General features: G+C 48.8%; 1 protein-coding gene across 1 annotated transcript in view; it reads left to right on the forward strand.

Annotated features, from left to right (window-relative positions):
• Positions 1 to 1,713: 1,713 nt before the first annotated feature.
• KPNA7 (karyopherin subunit alpha 7) overlaps positions 1,714 to 19,932 on the forward strand; it is a 60,771-nt gene continuing 42,552 nt past the window's right edge. Inside the window, exons 1-6 of the mRNA XM_062180131.1 lie at positions 1,714 to 1,779; positions 5,662 to 5,790; positions 12,061 to 12,066; positions 16,668 to 16,750; positions 17,481 to 17,749; positions 19,420 to 19,502. Coding sequence (XP_062036115.1) covers positions 1,714 to 1,779; positions 5,662 to 5,790; positions 12,061 to 12,066; positions 16,668 to 16,750; positions 17,481 to 17,749; positions 19,420 to 19,502 — 636 coding nt within the window. The remainder of the gene's footprint in view (positions 1,780 to 5,661; positions 5,791 to 12,060; positions 12,067 to 16,667; positions 16,751 to 17,480; positions 17,750 to 19,419; positions 19,503 to 19,932) is intronic.

The raw sequence follows: 19,932 nt of genomic DNA on the forward strand, positions 1-19,932 counted from the left end.
AAGAAGAGGTCCGATCACAGTGAACGCTGAAAGTCCAAGAGGCTCCTTGGGCAGCTGCCCGGACTTCTTGTGGGAAAGCCTTTCACAGGTGGTGACTGAGCTGAGCCCCAAGGAGCCAGCGACACCCAGATTCTGAGAGGAACAACTGGTTCCGAGGCCCCTGCAGGGGTGGTCACAAAGGCCCAAGAGTTGGCGCAGGCATCTGGCCTGGAGGTTGATGCCCAGGGCCGGCATCCGAGTGCCTGGGTTTTGTTCCTGGCTCTGATTCCAGCTTCCTGCCAACGCAGGCCTGGGGAGGCAGTGGTGACGGATTGAGTGACTTGATCCCTGCCACCCACAAGGCAGACCCGGATTGAGTTCCTGGCCATCAGCATTGGCCAGAGCCAACCCCGGCTTTTGGAGGCATTTGGGGGAGTGAGTCAAAGACGAACTCTGTGTCTCTTCTGACTCTTTGCTTCCCAAATAAAGAAAAAAATAATAAATCTTTTCAAAAAGTTTAATTTGAAAGGCAGAGTTGCAGAGAGGGAAGGAGACACAGATCTTCCATTCACTGGTTCACTCCCCACACGGCCACATTGACCAGGGCTGGGCCAGGCTGATGCCAGGAGCTTCTTCTGGGTGGGTGCAGGGGCACAAGCGCTTGAGCCATCTTCTGCTTTCCCAGGCACATTAGGCAGGGAGCTGGATAGGAAGTGGAACAGCTGGGACAGGAACCAGTGCTCAAATAGGATGCTGGCATTGTAGGCAGGAGCTTAACCCACTGTGCCAGAATACTGGCCCCAGGAAAAAAACGAAACATTCTTAAATCCCAGGAAAGCCAGAAGGCTTAGAGCAGAGAGATCAGGAGAAAGTGTTTTAGTGGCGTGGGCTGGGGCAGCTCCTCGGCACCACAGGGAGTTTGGGTTTTCTTTTGACATCCGTGGATAGCCAGGCGAGGGTTTTTAAGCTGGGGAGCTACGTGGTTAGATTCGTTCTTCCTAACCTTCTCTTGCTTTCTTGGTTTTTGTTGTTGTTTGTTGAGAAGCACAGAGCTCGCATTTGCTGGTATAATTGCCAAAATGAAATTCCTGCAACGGCAGGAGCTGGGAGCTGTGTGGGTGACACGAGCCTAATTGCCTACCTCCTCCCAGGGTACATGTGAGCTGGAAGTCGGAGTTGGGGAACAGGGCCAGATACTGAACTCGTGTAGTCTGACGTGGGGTGCAGACACCCTAACCACCAGGCCAGACACCTGCCCCCATGATCGGTGTCGGCTGCTGTACAGACAGCATGGGACATCTGTAGTAGTGAGAGCTGATGTAGCCTGGGACCCCCATGCTGGTGGGCTGGGTGTGAGAGGAGAGCGGTGTCTTCCTGGTGCACCTGCGTGGCCTCCTGCCCACCGGGCACAGGTTGCAGCTCCCAGGACAGCAGGTCTGAAAAGCTTCTGTTTTCTGTCCAGCGCACCCCAGTGATGGGAGGGCCAGCCTGAGCCAGACTGCTTCTAGAAGATTCTCCTTAGGACTGGAGCCCAGGACTGGTCCCCTCGTTGCCCCTGTGTTGCTTAGTGCTTACCCCCCCTTAAGGGGCTCCCGGGCCGTCGAGGGGGCTGGTGTAGGGATGCTTCTAGAAGCCGACATACTGAGTCTGCTCCACGGGGGGGAGCACACGCTGGGCTCTGAAGCGCCCCCTGGGGTTGTTCTTCCCGCAGGCAATTTCCTCCTGCCAGTGACCATGCCCACCTTGGACGTCCCGGAGGAGAGGCTGAGGAAGTTTAAGTACCGGGGCAAAGAGGCATCTGTGAGTATTCAGCGGTCTCCCAGGGACCGGAGGTTGAAGTGCATTAAACATGGGATGGAGCGGACTGGGGGACAGAGGGAAACCCAGCAAAATCTTCTTCCAGATAGGCTCGTGGTGGTTCACTGGGACGTTCCTGAAACTTTGTGGATGTATGAAATTTTCACAAGATGTTGAGTTGAGGATGGGGAGGAAGGACAAAAGGACGTGAGCCCGGGAGCCAGACAGCTGTGGAGACAAACCGGGGTTACCGTGTGACTGCTTTTTTTTTTTCCGTACTTTGTTAGAATGGCAGAGAGGGGCTGGTGGTGTGGCACAGCAGATGAAGCCACTGCTTGCGATGCCAGCATTCCACACCGGGGTGCTGGTTCAAGGTGCAGCCGTTCTGCTTCACCCCAGCTTCCTGCTAATGTGCCTGGGACGGCACCAGGTGATGACCCTAATACTTGGGCCACTGCCACCCATCTGGAAGACCACAGTGGAGTTTATGGCTTTGGCCTGGCCCAATCCAGCCGTTGGTGGCCATTTGAGTAGTGAACCGGTGATCAGAAACACTCGTGCAATCTCTGTCACTCTGCCTTTCAGATTAAAAAAAAAAAGAGAGAGAGAGGGACCTGCGCTGTGGCACAGTGGGTTAAAGCCCTGGCCTGAAGCACCAGCATCCCATATGGGCACCCGTTCTAGTCCTGGCTGCTCCACTTCCGATCCAGCTCTCTGCTATGGCCTAGGAATGCAGTAGAATATGGCGTGAGTCCTTGGGCCCCTGCACCCACATGGGAGACTTGGAAGAAGCTCCTGGCTCCAGATCGGTGCAGCTCCGGCCATTGCAGCCATCAGGGAAGTGAACCAGCAGATGGGAGACCTCTCTTTCTTTCTCTCTACCTCTCTCTGTAACTCTTTCAAGTAAATAAAATCTTAAATAAGGCAGAGAAACAGATGGGAAAAATGATCTTCTAACTACTGGTTCACTCCTCACATGCCTGCAGCAGTCAGGGCTGGACCAGGGTAAAGCCAGGAGCCCAGAATTCTATCCAGGTCTTCCCAGGGGTGGCAGGGACCCAAGGACTTGAGTCATCACCTGCTGCTTCCCAGAGTGCGCATCAGCAGGATGCTGGATTAGAAGCAGAGCAGAACTCGCACCCAGGCACTCAGATATGGGATGTGGGCAACCAAACACCCACCCCCAGAGCCAAATCACCCTTAACGTATCCTGTCCATCAAGTGTGGCTGTCTGGCCCTCAAGACCACCCAGATGAATGGAAACGAAGGAGCTGAACAAGTTTCAGAAACATGGTATTCGTTGTTAGGGATGCAACAGGCTGGAAGGATTGAGATCACACAGTAGCTGGGAGAGCAGCAGGAAGGGCCAGCTGATGAGAGAGAACTGCAAGGCACAATACCCTCTGTCCCCAGGGAGGGCCCCTTCAGTGAGGGGACAGCACCACGGCCAGCTCAGTGGGCCTTACCGTGCAACACCACGATGGCCCTATTTTCAAGCAATGATTGAGTGGATAGCTTGCTTCAGGAACCAGAGTATCTGATACAGATTGGCTTCCTTGTACAGTCACACGCCACATAACGAAGTCTTCGTCAGTGATGGGCCGCATAGACAGCAGTGGCCTCGTGAGATCCTATCACTTGGTGGTGTCAGCACTGCCTCGTTTGTGTAAGTGCGCTCTGATGTTTGCACAATGATGAAATCGCCTGATCATGCCTTTCTTAGAACTTATCTCCGTTGTTACATCATGCATGTCGGTAATTATCACCCAAAAGTCTTCGTCCTCAACTTGTCTATCCAGAAAGGTTAGGTTGTCTCCTGAATATTGGCAATATGATCCAGTCCAAGTTCTCGACTGATGTGAGCATATGTCCAAGAGTGTGTGAGGGCCGATGTTCTGGTGCGGCAGGTTAAACCACAGTGCATAACCAGCATCCCATGTCCAGCCCCCTGCTAATGTGCCTGGGAAAGTAGGGGAAGATGGCCCATGTGCTTTGGGCCCCCGGCCACACATGTGGGTGCCCTGGATGTATTTCTAGGCTCCTGGCTGTTGCAGCCATCTGGGGAGTGAACCAGCAGATGGCAAATCTTTTTCTTTCTGTCCCTTGCTCTCTGACACTCTGGCTTTCAAATAAGTCTCTTTTTTAAAGAAGTTTATGCAAAAATTAAATTTTTAGTGCAAAAATATTTGTAATCCATGTTTAGAATTTTGTTCAAAGATTTTTGTATTTTTATTTTAAAGTCAGAGTTACAGTGAGGGGGAGAGACAGAGATCTTCCATCTGCTGGTTCGCTCCCCAGATGGCCACAACGGCTGGAACTGGGTCAGGCAGAAGCCAGGAGCCTGGAGCTTCCTCAGGGTCTCCCAGGAGGATAGCAGAGGCCCAAACACCTGGGCCATCTTCTGCTGCTTTTCCCAGGCCATTAACAAGGAAGTGGATTGGAAATGGAGCAGCTGGGACTTGAATTGGCACTGATATGGGATGGTGTTTACCTACTTTGCAACATGGTCTCCTAGAGTTTCATTATATGCATTTTTCATGACTATGCATTATATTGTCATTATATTGTACATTTTTCACAATAGGGATGATTTCAAACTTTGTAAAAAGGTTTGCTTTATTGGAAAGGCAGAGTTACAGAGAGAGAAGAAGGGAGAGAGAAGAGATTCTATCTGCTCAAAAATTTTTACACCAAAATAAATGGATCTTTTAATTGTACTTTCCAGGAACATTTTAAAAATATTTTTTAAATGGGCCAGCGCCGTGGCTCAACAGGCTAATCCTCCGCCTTGCGGCGCCGGCACACCGGGTTCTAGTCCCGGTCGGGGCACCGATCCTGTCCCGGTTGTCCCTCTTCCAGGCCAGCTCTCTGCTGTGGCCAGGGAGTGCAGTGGAGGATGGCCCAAGTGCTTGGGCCCTGCACCCCATGGGAGACCAGGAGAAGCACCTGGCTCCTGCCATCGGAACAGCGCGGTGCGCCGGCCGCAGCGCGCTACCGCGGCGGCCATTAGAGGGTGAACCAACGGCAAAGGAAGACCTTTCTCTCTGTCTCTCTCTCTCTCTCTCACTGTCCACTCTGCCTGTCAAAAATTAAAAATATATATATATATATATTTTAAATGACTTTACCTGATTTATTTGAAAAGCAGAGAGAGAGAAGGAAAGAGATCTTCCATCTACTTGTTCACTCCCCAAATGTCAACATCCAGGACTGAACCAGGCCAGAGCTAGGAGCCAGGAACTCCATCTGGATCTCCCACGTGGTGGCGGGAACCCAAATGCTCAAGCCATCACCTGCTGCCTCCCAGGTGTGCATTAGCAGAGCCGGGACTGGAAACCCGGCATCCAACATGGGCTCCTGACACCACGAGCAGCGGCTTCATCGCTGGACCAAACACTCGCCCGACTAGGAGCATTTTGCAGTGCCCTCCTACAAGGGTTAGATTGAATCTCCTTCAGGCTGCTGTTGGACTTGACCGAGGCCTTGAGAGGCCTGTGGGCTGACTTCACACACAGTGGAACTGGTCGGGGCCTGTGTCTGGGACACAGGGACGTCTCTGAATCGCCCCCAGCCCCACCTATCTGCCTGGCCACTGCTCGAAGGCCCTGGGCCCATCCTGGAAGCAGCCAACTCGGGCACTCATGGGGCGATGGGTGGCTTTGCAGTCTTCACAGCGATGGCCGCAAGGATGCGCATGATTTTCCTTGACCTGGAGAGGAGGAGGAGGAGGAGGAGGGGCAGAGCCGAGTGGGCTCACTGTGATCTTACCTCTCCCAGCCGGTTGCAGCTACGTGCAGAGGCTTAGAAACGGTTTGGAAGGCTAAGCAGGGTGACCATCCTGTCTCTCCTGCTCTGACGCCTCCAATTCTGTCTTTTCCTTCCCAGGTGAGACGGCAGCAGCGCATGGCGGTCAGCCTGGAGCTGCGGAAGGCCAGGAAAGAGGAGCAGGCCTTAAAGAGACGGAACATCACGGCTTGCTCCCCCGAGCCAGCTTCTGAAAAACCCGCCAAAGGGGTGCGTCCCAGCACGGCGGGCGTTCCGGCAGCTGGAAACCGCTGCACGGTTCAGAGCCACAAACTCCCGTTCAGGGCCTTTAAGTGGGGGTGGGGAGACCGTGGTGCACCTTACCTGCCTTTCTCAAAAGCTAAGCGTTGTTTCCCTCGCTGTCGGGAGTCTGTGGGATCCGTGTTCCAAAGGGGAGTGGAGAAGGCGCTGCTTCTGATGGAGGATTTGCTGTGGGCTCTGAGCCTGGGGGCCCAGGAAGAGAGGGTCAGAGAGGGTTAACTCTAACCCTAGTGAGGGTCGTTTCTTGGTGGAGGCATCTAGTCCGCGGACGGGTCACGTCTTCCCTAGGAAGTGAATTCCATCTTTCGTCTTCTGTCTCCATCTGCTCCAGCCTCGCTAAATGCCCGTGCCAGGTTGACTTCAGCGTGCGTCCTATTTTTGTGAATGCAGGAATCGAGCTTCCTGGTCCTTCAGTGACGCTGTATCCCATGTCTCTTGTGGGACTTCACTGTCTGTGTCCTGTCTGTACTGTCCATGGCTGTCGTTTGCACCTGCTGGGCAGGCAGAGAGGGATGGATTCAGTGACTGAGATGGGCCCAGTGGTTCTGTGACTGGCCAGTGGCTTCAGAGCTGTGTGTCTAGTTCACTTGTCTGGGGCAGTCCCTAGGGACCAACCATACACATGTGTACACACACGTACACACATACATACACGTACATACGCACACATACACACACACACACACACATACACCAGCCCAAGAAGGTATGAAACACAACAATGAAAAAAGGGGTTGTTTGCCTTTTTGTCCTATACTAGCATGTTTTTTTTTAAATTCAGGCAGAATTCATATAAACCAAAATTGACCCCTTTAAAGTGTACAACTGCTGGTTGCTAGTACAGTCACCAGGTTGTACTGCCGTCTCCTCAAAAAGTTCCAGAACAGACTCAACAGATGGAGACCCCGGACCCGTTCGGCAGTCACTCCTCCTCCTTCATCCCCACAGCCTTGGGTCTTTATGGATTTACCTTTTCTGGACTTTTCTTGTTAATGGAACTGTGCAATGTGTGATCTTTTGTGTCCAGTTGCTTTCACTCAGCCTGGGGTTTTCACGGTGTCTTGGTGTTGCACGGTGTATCAGTACCTTGTTCCTTTGTGGCTTGCTCCACTCCATTGTGTGGCTAACCCGTGTTCTGCTTGCCCACTCATTAGCTGGTACCCACTCGTTATTGGTTTTGTTCCTGCTTTTTGGCTGTCGGAACTGCTGCTGCTGTGAACAGTTATGTACAAGTTTGAGTGGAAAAATGTTTTCAATGCCGTTGGGAGTAACATTGCTGGGTTACGTGCTAATTCTATGTTGGACTCGTTGTGGTGGGCCAAATCACACCTCCCCCGCCCCCAATCTGCACATTCCTCATCTCAAGAAATGGTCACCTGTGACAACAGGGACTTTGCAGGATGTGGTTAAGTTAAGCATCTTGAGATTTGGAAATCGTCCTGGACGATCTGGTGGGCCTGGAATAATCAGTTGCTCTGCCAAGGAGGAGGAAGGGGGAGACGGGGAAGCAAGCACTGTGGCAGGGGAGGCGTGAGGCGAGGGGTGCACGTGTCCTCCAGAAGCTGGGAAAGGCAAGGAAGCGGGTTCTCCCCTCTGGGCCTCCGGGGGGACCGGCCCTGCCCACACCTTGGCTTTAGCCCCTGACACTGATGATGAACTTGGGACGTTCCGAACCATTAGAAGAAAGCTTGCATGATTTGAAGTCACTAACTTTGTGGTAATTTTTATAGCAGCAGTAGGAAACTAACACACTGCCAAACTGCATTCCAGAGTGGCTGACCTTGTACATTGTGACATTCTTAGTAGGACTTGTATGATCCACTTGTAGACATCCAATTGGTAAGAAGGGATATGTTGAAATTTTCATTAGTATTTTCTTTTTTTAAAAGATTTATTTTTATTTATTTGAAAGAGTTAGAGAGGTAGAGACAGAGGTCTTCCATCTGTTGGTCCGCTCCCCAGATGGCCACAACAGATGGAGCTGCGCCAATACAAAGCCAGGAGCTTCATCCAGGTCTCCCACACAGGTGCAAGGGCCCAAGGGCTTGGGCCATCTTCTACTGCTTTCCCAGGTGATAGCAGGGAGCTGGATCAGAAGTGGAGCTGCTGGTTCTACCGGTGCCCACGTGGGATGCCGGCACTCAGGCCAGGGCTTTAACCTGCTGCACCACATTGCTGACCCCATTAATATTTTCTTAATAGTTGATGAGAATCTTTTCATGTTCTAGTTACGTGTGTGAGTTTGTATGTATAGACACATGTATGTATAGAAGAAGGGAAATGTCTGTTCAGACTATTTTATAAGTAACTTTTTATTGAGCTGTAGGAGTTACTAATATTTTCTAGATAGTAGACTCATTACCTAATACAAGGTCACAAAGACTTAGACCTGTGTTTCCTTCTAAGTGTTCTGTAGTTTTAACTCTTAGGTTTATATTTAAGCCTTTGATCCATTTTTTTCCCAAAAGATTTTTTTTTTGAAAGAGTTACAGAGAGAAAGGGAGAACAAGAGAGATCTTCTACCCATTGGTCCACTCCCCAAATGGCTATAGCGGTTGGGCTGGGCCAGGAACCAGGTCTCCCACATGGGTGCAGGGGCCAAGGACTTGGGCCATCTTCCACTGCTTTTGCAGGTGCATTAGCAAGGAACTAGATTGGAAGTAGAGTAGCCAGGATACAAACAGGCACTTACATGGAATGCCAGCATTGCAGGCAGTCACTTAACCCCTTTCGCCACAATGCCGGCTCCCTTTGATCCATTTTGAGTTAAATGAAGTCAACAGGGATGTAACTTCGTTCTTCTGTGTGTTATCCAGTTGTCTCCACACATTTGTTCATTGATTTGAGATGCAGAGAGACCAAGTGTTCCCATCTGCTGGTTCACTCCTCAGATGACTTAACAGTGATCACTTGGGTGGGCTGTAGCTGTTTGAGTTAGGAATTCAATCCCGGTCTCCCACCTGCAGTGCAGGAACCCAAGCACTGCTAGGGTCTACACTAGCAAGAAGCTGGAATTGAGAGCTAGAGCCAGGTATTGAGGACAGATATTCCAATGTGGCATGGGAACTTCTTAAATGGTGTGTTTACCATTGGACAAAACAACTGTCCCTACCATTTTTTTTTAAAGTCTTTTCTCTACCCATTGAGTGACCTTGGTACCCTTGTCAAAAAAAAAAAAATCAGTTGGCCATAAATGTGATGGTTTACTTGTGGATTTTAATTCTCTTCTGTTGGTCTACCTTTTTATCTCGATGCCTGTACAATTGAGATTTGGTTATTGTAGCCTCGTAAGTTTTGAAATGGAGAAATGCAAGTCTTCCAACTTTGTCCTTCTCCAGGTTATTAGGGCTATTCTGGATCACTTGTACCTCCATATGAATTTTTGTATCCGCTCTTCAGTTACTTCAATAGAGACAGCTTGGATTTTGGTGGAAATCGCATCAAATCTGTAGAGCGGTTTGTGGAATAATGCCACCTTAACCATGTTAGGTCTTTGAATTCATGAACATAAGATGTCTTTTCATTTAAGCTCTCCTTAATTTTTTTAATTTTTTTTATTTTTTGACAGGTAGAGTTGATAGACAGAGAAAGGTCTTCCTTTTTGCCGTTGGTTCACCCTCCAATGGCCGCCGCGGCTGGCACGCTATGGCCGGCGCACTGCACTGATCCAAAGCCCAGAGCCAGGTGCTTCTCCTGGTCTCCCATGGGGTGCAGGGCCCAAGCACTTGGGCCATGCTCCACTGCACTCCCAGGCCACAGCAGAGAGCTGGCCTGGAAGAGGGGCAACCAGGACAGAATCCGGTGTGCTGGCGCCGCAGGCAGAGGATTAGCCTATTGAGCCACGGCGCCAGCCTTTTTTAGTATTTTTTAAAAAGATTTTTATTTGTTTATTTGACAGGTAGAGTTACAGTGAGAGAGAAGGGGGGGGGGGTGAGGGAAGGTCTTCCTTCCATTGGTTCACTCCCCAAATGGCCGCCATGGCCGGAGCTGTGCCGATCTGAAGCCAGGAGCCAGGTGCTTCTTTCTTGTCTCCCATGTCGGTGCAGGGCCCAAGCACTTGGGCCATCCTCCACTGCCCTCCCAGGCCACAGCAGAGAGCTGGACTGGAAGAGGAGCAACCAGGGCTAGAATCCGACACCCATATGGGATGCTGGTGCCGCAGGCGGAAGATTAACCTAGTGTGCCACCATGCCGGCCCCAAGCTCTCCTTAATTTTAAAAACGGCTTTTAGCATGTAAGTCTTATGCTTCTTATTCCTGAATATTTGGTTCTTTTTGATGCTGTTATGAATTTTGTGGATTCTGGTTTTGGGATTGTCCATTTCTAATGTATAGAAATAAAAGTGATTTTGTCTATTAATCCTATAAACTAGCTGTACTTGTTTATTAGCTCTAAATATCTTAGTGTCTTGAATTCCTTAGGAATTGCAAATATGGTTTTACTTCCTATTTTGGATGCACGTTATTAAATAACTTAGAAGTTCCAATTCCATGTTGAACAAAACTGGCAAGAGCAAACACCTTGTCTGAATCTTGATCCTGTAGGGAAAACCTTTAGTCTTTTGCTATTAAATATTATTTTAAAAATATTGATTACATATTATTAAAGATGCTAGCTGTGGGATTTCTGTAGCTGCCTTTATCGGGAATGAGGAAGTTACCTATTATTCCCAGCTTGTTGAATGTTTTTCTATCATGGAAAAGTGTTGGATTTTTGTCAAATGCTTTCTCTGCATTTTCTAAGATGTTCATGTGGGTCCACCCACCCCATTTATTATCACAGGGTGTTGAGTTGGTTGGTTTCATATGCTGACCTACTCCTGTATTGCATTTTTGGGTTAAATGACAGATGATCATGATGCTGATCATGTTTAACCTCAGGATGTGTTTGGTTTCCTAGTATTCTATTGAGGATTTTCACATTTGTAGTCATAAAGGACATTGATGCATACTTTTATTTTCTTGTAAATGTGTTTATCTGGTTTAGTATCAAGGTAATCCTGGCCTCAAAGGATAGCTTGGGAAGTTCTCACTACTCCTTTTTTTTTTTTTTTCTTGTAAGAGTTTGTGAAAGATTAATGTTAACTCTTTTTAAATGTTTGAGAAAATTTACCATTGAAATCATGTGGACCCAGATTTCTCTTTGTAAAATATTTTAAGTATGATGTTGATGGTGATTTCTTGGGTCACTTTAGTAGCTATGTCTCTAGGAATTTTCTAGTTTGTCTTCATTATGTAATTTGTTGGCATTCATCTGTTCAGATCCACCCCCCCCCTTTTAAGATCGATTTATTTATTTGAAAGGCAGAGTTATAGAGAGGGAGAGAGAGAGCTCGAGGTCTTCCATCCACTGATTCACTTCCAAATGGCCTCAATGGCCAGAACTGACTGATCCAAAGCCAGGAGCCAGGAGCTTCTTCCGGGTCTCCCACGTGGGTGCAGGAGCCCAAGGCCTTGGGCAGTCCTCCACTGCTTTCCCAGGCCACAGCAGAGAGCCAAATTGGAAATAGAGCAGCCGGGACTTGAACCGGTGGCCATATGGGATGCCAGCACTGCAGGTGGTGGTTTTACCCGCTACGCCACAGCGCTGGACCCCCGATTCCCCTTTCTAGAGTTCAGTAATAATGATTCCACTTTAATTCCTGGTTGGATAATGTAAGTCTTCTCTCCCTCCACCCCCTCCCCTTCTCTTGGGAAGTTTAGCTAGAGGTTTGTCATTTTTGTTTATTTTTATTCAAGAACCAACTTTTCATTTTGTTTTCTGTTTTCTTTATCTCTAATATTATTTGCTTTTTTATACTTAGTTGGCGTTTATTTTTCTAGTCTTTAAAGATTGAAACTTGAGCTGTAGTTTTAGGATCGATATTCTGTTACAGCAGATGTGTTATTGCTACACATTTGCCTCTAAGTCCTGCTTTGGCTGCATCCCATTGTGTTGGTATGTTGTGTTTTTGTTTCATTCATCTTGGAGTATTTTCTAATTTCTCTTATGAGTTCTTCTTTGACCCTTTGATTATCTAGGAATGTGTTGTTTAACTTCCTCATGTTTGTGAATGTCCCAGATCTTCTGTTTGTAGTGTATAATTTCATTCCATTGTGATTAGAGAACACACTTGATTGATTTTAGTCCTTTTAAATGTATTGATGTGTGTATTGTCCATAGGCACTGGAGAATGTTCCACATATTCTTAAAGAATATGCATTCTGCTAGTTGGGGTAGGTATCTGTGTGGCTGGGATGGTTTATAGTGTGAATGTCTTCTGTTTCCTTTTTTTAACATGAAATCAATCAAATACAATTTCTAAAAGCACAAATCTAGAGTCATAACACAGATGTCGAGGACAAAGGGTAGGTATCTTTTTTTTTTTTTTAATTATTTATGTGAAAGGCAGAGTTACACAGAGAGAGTCTTCCATACACTGGTTCACTCCCCAGCTGGCCTCAATGGCTGGAGCTGTGCTGAGCTGAAGCCAGGAGCCAGGACCTTCTTCCGGGTCTCCCACATGGGTGCATGGGCCCAAGGACTTGGGCAGTCTTCTGCTTTCCCAGGCCATAGCAGAGAGCTGGATTGGAAGTGGAGCAGCAGGGACTCAAACTGTCACCTGTATGGGATGCCAGCACTGTAGGTGGCAGCTTTACCTGTTGTGCCATGGTGCTGACCCTGGTATGTTGTTTTTAATTCTTTGACTTTTAACCTTTTTGTGTTATTCAACCTAAAGTGTGACCCTTGCAGATAGCATATAATGGGATGGGATTTTTTTTTTTTTTTTTTTTTTTTGGACAGGCAGAGTGGATAGTGAGAGAGAGAGAAAGGGAGAAAGGTCTTCCTTTTTGCCGTTGGTTCACCCTCCAGTGGCCACTGCGGCCGGCGCACCACGCCCATCCAAAGCCAGGAGCCAGGTGCTTCTCCTGGTCTCCCATGCAGGTGCAGGGCCCAAGCACTTGGGCCATCCTCCACTGCCTTCCCGGGCCATAGCAGAGAGCTGGCCTGGAAGAGGGGCAACCGGGATAGAATCCGGCGCCCCGACCGGGACTAGAACCCGGTGTGCCGGCGCCGCAAGGCGGAGGATTAGCCTGTTAAGCCACGGCGCCGGCCGGGATGGGATTTTTTTTTTTTTAACCCATTCTACAAATCCTTGTCATTTACTGGGAGTGTTTAAATCATTTTCATGTAATATAATTAGTGATAAGGTTGGCTTTACATCTGCCATTTTGCTATTTGTTTTTCCATAGATCTTAGTCTTTTTTTTCCTTCCTCTATTTCTCCATCTTTCCCTTTTGTGTTAAACTATTAAACTAGAAAGTATATGTTTAATTTCCCAGTTTCTTTTACTATTTTATAAAAAGTGTTAGTGTTTGTCCTGGGTATAATTAACATCTGGTAGCAATCTAGTTTGGAGGAAGACCAGCTTAATCTCAATAGTCTACAAAACTTGGCTCCTTTATAGCTTTATTCTCTCCCCTGTACCTCTGCTCTTATTGTTGACAAGTTACAGCTTCATACCGTGTGTGTCCATCTACATAGATTTCCAATTATTGCCTTAGGCCATTGTCTTTTTAAGTCAAATAGTTTTAATTTTGCAAAAACAAAAATCATGTGTACTGTATTTCATATTTGCCAATATGCAGTAATGACCTGTACTGGTGTTTATTTCTTCATGTGAAGGTTATTGTCTACTTCCCATTACCTGAAAGACTTCTTTTAGCATTTCTTGTATGGTGAGTTTGCTAACAATGGCTTCTCTTTATCAAGGAATGTCTTAGTGCCTCCTCCATTTTAGCAGGATAGCTTGCTGGACAGAGAGTTCTTGGTCAGTCATCTTTCTCCTTCAGCATTTTGACAATGCCGTTCCACTGCTTCTTGACCTCCATGCTCCCTGATGAGAATTCAGCTGTTAATCTCACTAAGGCCTCGTATATGAAGAGTCGCTTCACTTTTATGGGTTTCAGGAGTCTGCTTTTAGCTTTCAGCAGTTGATGATGTGTCTGGGTATAGATCTTTGAGATTTATCCTATTTGGAGTTCACTGAGCTTCTCGGATGTATAGATTAATTTTTTTCATCAAATTTGGGAAAGTCTTGGCCATCTCTCGTCAAGTATACTTCTCAAATATATCTTTAAATATACTCTGTGCCCCTTTGTCTTTTTACTCACGTTAGGTCATGTCAGTAGGCTTGATGGGGGTCCTAGGAGCTCTGAGACCAGCTGATTCCCATCTTTGGTCTTTTTTCCCTTTATATTCCTCAGACTGGTCATATCAGTTGGCCATCTGCAACTTGACTAGTTCTTCAATTGTTCAAATCTGTTTTTCAGCTCCCAAAGTGATTTTTTAAAATTTCAGTTATATTCTCCAGTTCCAGGATGTCCATATCTTCCATGATAAACTTTATTTGAGGCATTGCTCTCCTACTTTCCTTTAGTTCTTTGAACATGTTTAACGCCTTTGTCTAGTAAGTCCAACATCTGGGTGCCTCAGTGACTGTATTGACTGTGCCATCCCAGGTAACTATGTCATATTTATGTCTTTATATGTCTTACACTTTGTAAAAAGTCAGTTATTTAAAGTATAACATGAAAATTCTGGATATCAGATTCCTCCTTGCCCCAGGGTTTGTTGTTGCTGGATGGTGCTGCTTATTTAGTGGTTTCTGATTTAATTCTGCAAAATATGTATTCTTTGTCACATGTGGCCACAGAAATCGCTCCCAAGTTTGCTTAATGGCTGGCAAATGGCTAGACATAGTTTTATTATTTTTTTTTTTTAGATTTATTTATTTGAAAGCCAGAGCTACAGAGAGAAGGAGAGGCAGAGAGAGAGAGAGAGAGAGAGAGAGGTCTTCCATCCACTGGTTCACTCCCCAATTGGCCACAACAGCCAGAGTTGCACCAATCTGGAGCCATGAGCCTCTTCCAAGTCTCCCATGTGGGTGGCCCAAGGACTGGGTCATCTTCCACTGCTTTCCCAGGCCATAGCAGAGAGCTGGATCGGAAGTGGAGCAGCTGGGACTTGAACTGGCACCCATATGGGATGCTGGCACTGCAGGTGGAGGATTTACCTGCTACACTACAGCACTGGCCCCATAGTTTCAACTTAACACTTGAAACCAACAGAGAAAAAAATGTACCCAATTTTTGCCAAGCTGTTCCGTGTACATACTGGGGCATGTGTCCAGTGCTTAACCACACGTTGAACAGGCTATCTTAAGCCTTTCCATCCTGTTTACACCGAGCCTCAAGGTCGGTTAGTGGTATGAGTTTAGGGTCGTCTTAGGTTTTTGTGAGCCTGTGCCCAGTCCTACACACACACTTGGTCTTCTAGATTCTCTGGAGTATGTCGGAGCTTTCCAAACCCCAAATGGACATCTCCTTCCTCGTATTTTCCCCGTAAGTTTTTTGTTTGATTGTTCGGTCTATTGTTTACCCTGTTATCCAGCCTCTTAGCTGTGAAGTTAAACAAGTTCCTCGAGTTGTCTTCAACAAACATTTCCAGGGAGAAGCCTTCACACTGAGTGGGCTGTCAGTCAAAGGAAAGAGTTCCACAAGTGGGGTCATTCAGGGAACTGCTGGACAGGTCAAACAGCAGGTCTTCCAGAGAGAGACTTCGAAGGAGGGCCTACTCATTCTGACTCCCGTGGTGCCTGGGGGGCTATTGCATTTTCATGTACCGCTGGCTTTTTTCCCTTTTTTAAGATTTATTTTATTTAATTGGAAGAATTAGAGAAAAGTATAGACAGAGGTGCCGCGGCTCAATAGGCTAATCCTCCGCCTGTGGCCCCAGCACACCGGGTTCTAGTCCCGGTCGGGGCACCGAATTGTGTCCTGGTTGCCCCTCTTCCAGGCCAGCTCTCTGCTGTGGCCAGGAAGGCAGTGGAGGATGGCCCAGGTGCTTGGGCCCTGCACTCCATGGGAGACCAGGAGAAGCACCTGGCTCCTGGCTTCGGATCAGCATGATGCGCTGGCCATGGCGGCCATTGGAGGGTGAACCAACGGCAAAGGAAGACCTTTCTCTCTGTCTCTCTCTCTCACTGTCCACTCTGCCTGTCAAAAAAAAAAAAAAAAAGTATAGACAGAGAGTGTCTGCCATCCGCTGATTCACTCCCCAGATGGCCACAACGACTGGGGCTGGGCCAGGCCGAAGCCAGGAGCTTCTTCCAGGTCCCCCACAAGGGTGCAGGGGCTCAAGCACTGCCATCTTCCACTGTTTTCCTAGGCACATTAGCAGGGAGCTGGATCGGAAGCAGAGCAGCTGGGACTCGAACTGGTACCCATGTAGGATGCAGGCCGGGGCTTCACCCCACTGCGCCACAGCGCCGTCCCGCACTGTTGGCTTTCAAGGCTCCATGGAGTTGGGGTGGTGGGAATACGGCAAGTTAAAGTAATACAAAGCTCAGAATTGTACTGAGATTTAATTGTTTTTCGTAAATAAACACCTCCTGGCTTGGCTTTCCAAAAAATGCTGCAAGCCTTTGATCAGCTTCTACAGAGCTGAAAAATCTGAGTCTGACAATTCTTGTTTCAGTTTTCTGCAGCTTTTATGGAGGAGAGAACTTTTGGAAGTTTATACTGTACCTTCTTTTTTTTTTTTTTTTTCCCCTGATTTCCACTAGCATAGGATAAAACGTGGCTAGAAAGCCATGTGGTCCGGGCGCGGGGCGTGTCCCACAGACCTGTGCTACCTATGGATGACCGGGAGTTCTTCCCTGATACTGAAGAGCGCAGGGCGGGGCATCCTGTTGGAGCCGGTTCTAACCGGAAGGGTGACAGGACCAGGTGGTGGTTGTGGTTCGTTTCAGCTGCAGCCCTGACCTGCATGTTGTCTCCTCACAGGTGAGCCTCTCCCTGGATGACATAGTCAGAGGTGTGAACAGCTCAGACCCACTGCTTTGTTTCCAGGCCACCCAGGCCGCCAGGTATTGCCAAGCACGCTTTTGCTCTGTGCAACAAACTCCAGGGCCCCGTTGGGTTTCTTGACGCTGGCAAGCTGCCCACAAAGAGAGGAGGAGCCTAGGGCATCCCAAAGCAAGGCCAGGCTGCTATTCTACACCGTGCTTGGGGTGAGAGAATGTGTTGTCAGAGATGAATCGGTTAATTTGCCTCTACAAGATTTGGGCTCCTGGATAATACCTGATAGTGGGCAGGGAGATGTTGCTTTGTCAGTGCCGAGTGCCATAGGCTGAACTCTGGGAGGTCAAGCGGCTCTGGCCCAGCTGTTGGTCTCATTCGATGGTTCAGAACACCAGCAATATCTGTAAAGGAGGTGTTTTTTGTTTTTTTTTTTTTTTTTTTTTTTTAAGATTTATTTGAAAGGCAGAGTTGGGGAGGTCTTCCATCCACTGGCTCACTCCCCAAATGGTCACAATGGCCAGAGCTGAGCCAATTCAAAGCCAAGAACCAGGAGCTTCTTCCTGGTTTCCCATGTGGGTACAGGGGCCCAAGTACTTGGGCCATCCTCCACTGCTTTCCTAGGTGCATTAGCAGGGAGCTGGATTGGAAGAGGAGCAGCTGGGACTCGAACCGGAGCCTGTGGGGGACGCTGGGTTTTAACCCACTACACCACAGTACTGGCCCCTAAAGGAGCTTCTTGCTACCTCCCAACATGGTGTGACGCTCCTTCTACCCTGTGTCCATTTCATTGCTTAGGAAAATGCTCTCCCGGGAAAGGAACCCTCCCCTAAAGTTGATCATCGACGCGGGGCTCATCCCCAGGCTGGTGGAGTTCCTGAAGTCATCGCTTCACCCCCACCTGCAGTTCGAGGCAGCCTGGGCTCTGACCAACATTGCTTCCGGGACTTCAGAGCAGACGCGAGCCGTCGTGGAAGCAGGCGCCATCCAGCCTCTGATCGAGCTCCTGTCTTCCCCCTGTGTGGCCGTGTGCGAGCAGGCCGTGTGGGCTCTTGGTAACATAGCCGGTGAGCATCTTGCCCCTGAGCAGGCTAAGAAAACGGTGGACGGCGGATGTGGCATGCCGCGGGGTGTTCTTTGGCTAGGGTGGTATTGTCAGCATTCTGGAACTTTACCCCCATTTATGTACCTGCAAATACTAGGAAAGGTACGAGGAGCTGTTGCAAAAATTCAGAGCCAAGTTTTGTTTTGTTTTATGATTTATTTGAAAGGCAGAGTTATAAAGACAGGGAGAGGCAGAGAGAAATCTTCCATCTGCTGGTTTACTCTCCAAATGGCTGTGACAGGGCTGGGCCAGGCCGAAGCCAGGAGCTTTATCCGGGTCTCATGTGAGAGCAGGGGCCAGGTACTTGGGGCACCTTCCACTGATTTTCCCAGGTGCACTAGCAGGGAGCTGGATCAGAAGTGGAACAACCAGGCCTGGAACCGGCACCCATATGGGATGGCGGTGACTTAACTCACTACATCACAGTGCTGGCCCCAGACAGAGCCAAATTTAGAGGCCAAAAATTGGAGCTGAAACTGGATGATGAAGTCCATCCTGGAGCTCCATGCTGCCTAGGAACATGAGGGGTCCCACAGCCTCAGGCCTTCATGGCTTCAGGAATAGAAGACAAGGCTCTGGCCCCTGCAGTGTGGGCATATATGATGGTCCCTTGCCTAACTCGGGGACCCTAAAAGCACTTTTTCTCCAGGGAAAGTTGCTAAGGAAACACGATAATGTCTCCTCAGCTTCGGGTAAAAAAAAAAAAAAAAAAAGTCTTCCTTGAGAACATAATTCCAAGACTCCGCTCAAGGATTTGAGCCCGGATGTGTTGTGGGCTCTGTGGTCGGAAGCAGGAGCTGTGGCATTAGGGCCGCAGCATTGGAAGCTCCTGGATTCCTGGCAGAAAGCAATCTGAGTGCTCGCCAGTGTTTGGGGGTGGGGGAGGGGAGACTCAATTGGGCCCCTCAGGATTTTGGCAAAAGCTCAGCTAAATATTAGCAATGTCAAGTCCAGAGTAGCAACAACCGGCCGTGACTGAGCCAGCAGAAGCAAACAGCACTGATTAGACCTCCAAGGACTTCAGGTCTCGGTATTAGCAAGCAGAATGTAGAGTAACTGCTGTACGATGGGGGCCGGAGCGAAGCGCGGGTGGAGGGACGTCCTCTGTTATTTTGCTTGGTTCCATGAGGAACAGGCCGGACAGGGTGGAGTGAAGTGGCTCAGGCCGTGCCCCCATGACTGAAGAGTGCTGGCTTCTAGGGGCTAAAGTGGCATTTGGGCCAAAGTAGCAGACGGCTGATTGTCGGCAGCAATGTGTCCCCAGGCTTTGTCCTGAGTTCGGTCTGGATGTTGCCACCCCATAGGCCAGAGCCTTCTGGAAAGACGGCTTGGTCCACACTAGCCTCCGTCTTGCCGACAGTGGTGCCGTGGGAGGCCACCAGTGTTTCCCGAGCACTGCTGGGGCAGTGTCCACAGCCCCTGCTGAGAGCAGCTGCTCTGTGGTGCGTGCTTGTCCACCCAGCAGACACCATGGAGAGGCAGGATCCTAGTACGTGGCTATACCATCTACTTGCCAGACCCTGGAATAAAAGTCGCTCTCCTACCCCTTGTGTAGACGTTTATAAAATTAACCACCCACTTCAGGATCCCCACGGTTCCCTCTCTGACTGTCACGCTCCGATCCGTTTGTAGGCGATGGCCCACAGTTCAGAGATGTTGTTATTTCGAGCAATGCCATCCCACATCTGCTGGCCCTGGTTTCATCAGCTGTACCGGTGAGTGTCATTGAATGAAAAAACCTAGCTAGCCGGCAAGTCTTGTGGCTGGGAAATTCAGGCAAGTACTTCCAGATCAACGCCAGATCCGTGACTGCTGCCAGCCGGCTGCTGGCGGCACACGACAGCATGGCCCCGGGCTGAGTAGCGTTTCATGTGCAATCGACCCAAATCTGTCCTTAAGGGCAAGTTTCACCGCTACTTTTTTTTTTTTTTTCCTAAGATTTACTTAATTATTTTGAAAGTCAGAGTTTGAGGGAGAGACACAAAGAGGTCTTCCATCTGCTGCTTCACTCCCCAGATGGCTGCAACCGCTGGCACTGGGCCAGGCTGAAGCTGGGAGCCAGGAGCTCCTTCCATGCCTCCCGCATGGCTATTAGGGGTCCAAACACTTGGGCCATCATCCACTGCCCTTCCTAGGCCATTAACA

The sequence above is a fragment of the Lepus europaeus genome, chromosome 21 (assembly GCF_033115175.1).
Source record: "Lepus europaeus isolate LE1 chromosome 21, mLepTim1.pri, whole genome shotgun sequence".
NCBI lineage: Eukaryota > Metazoa > Chordata > Mammalia > Lagomorpha > Leporidae > Lepus > Lepus europaeus.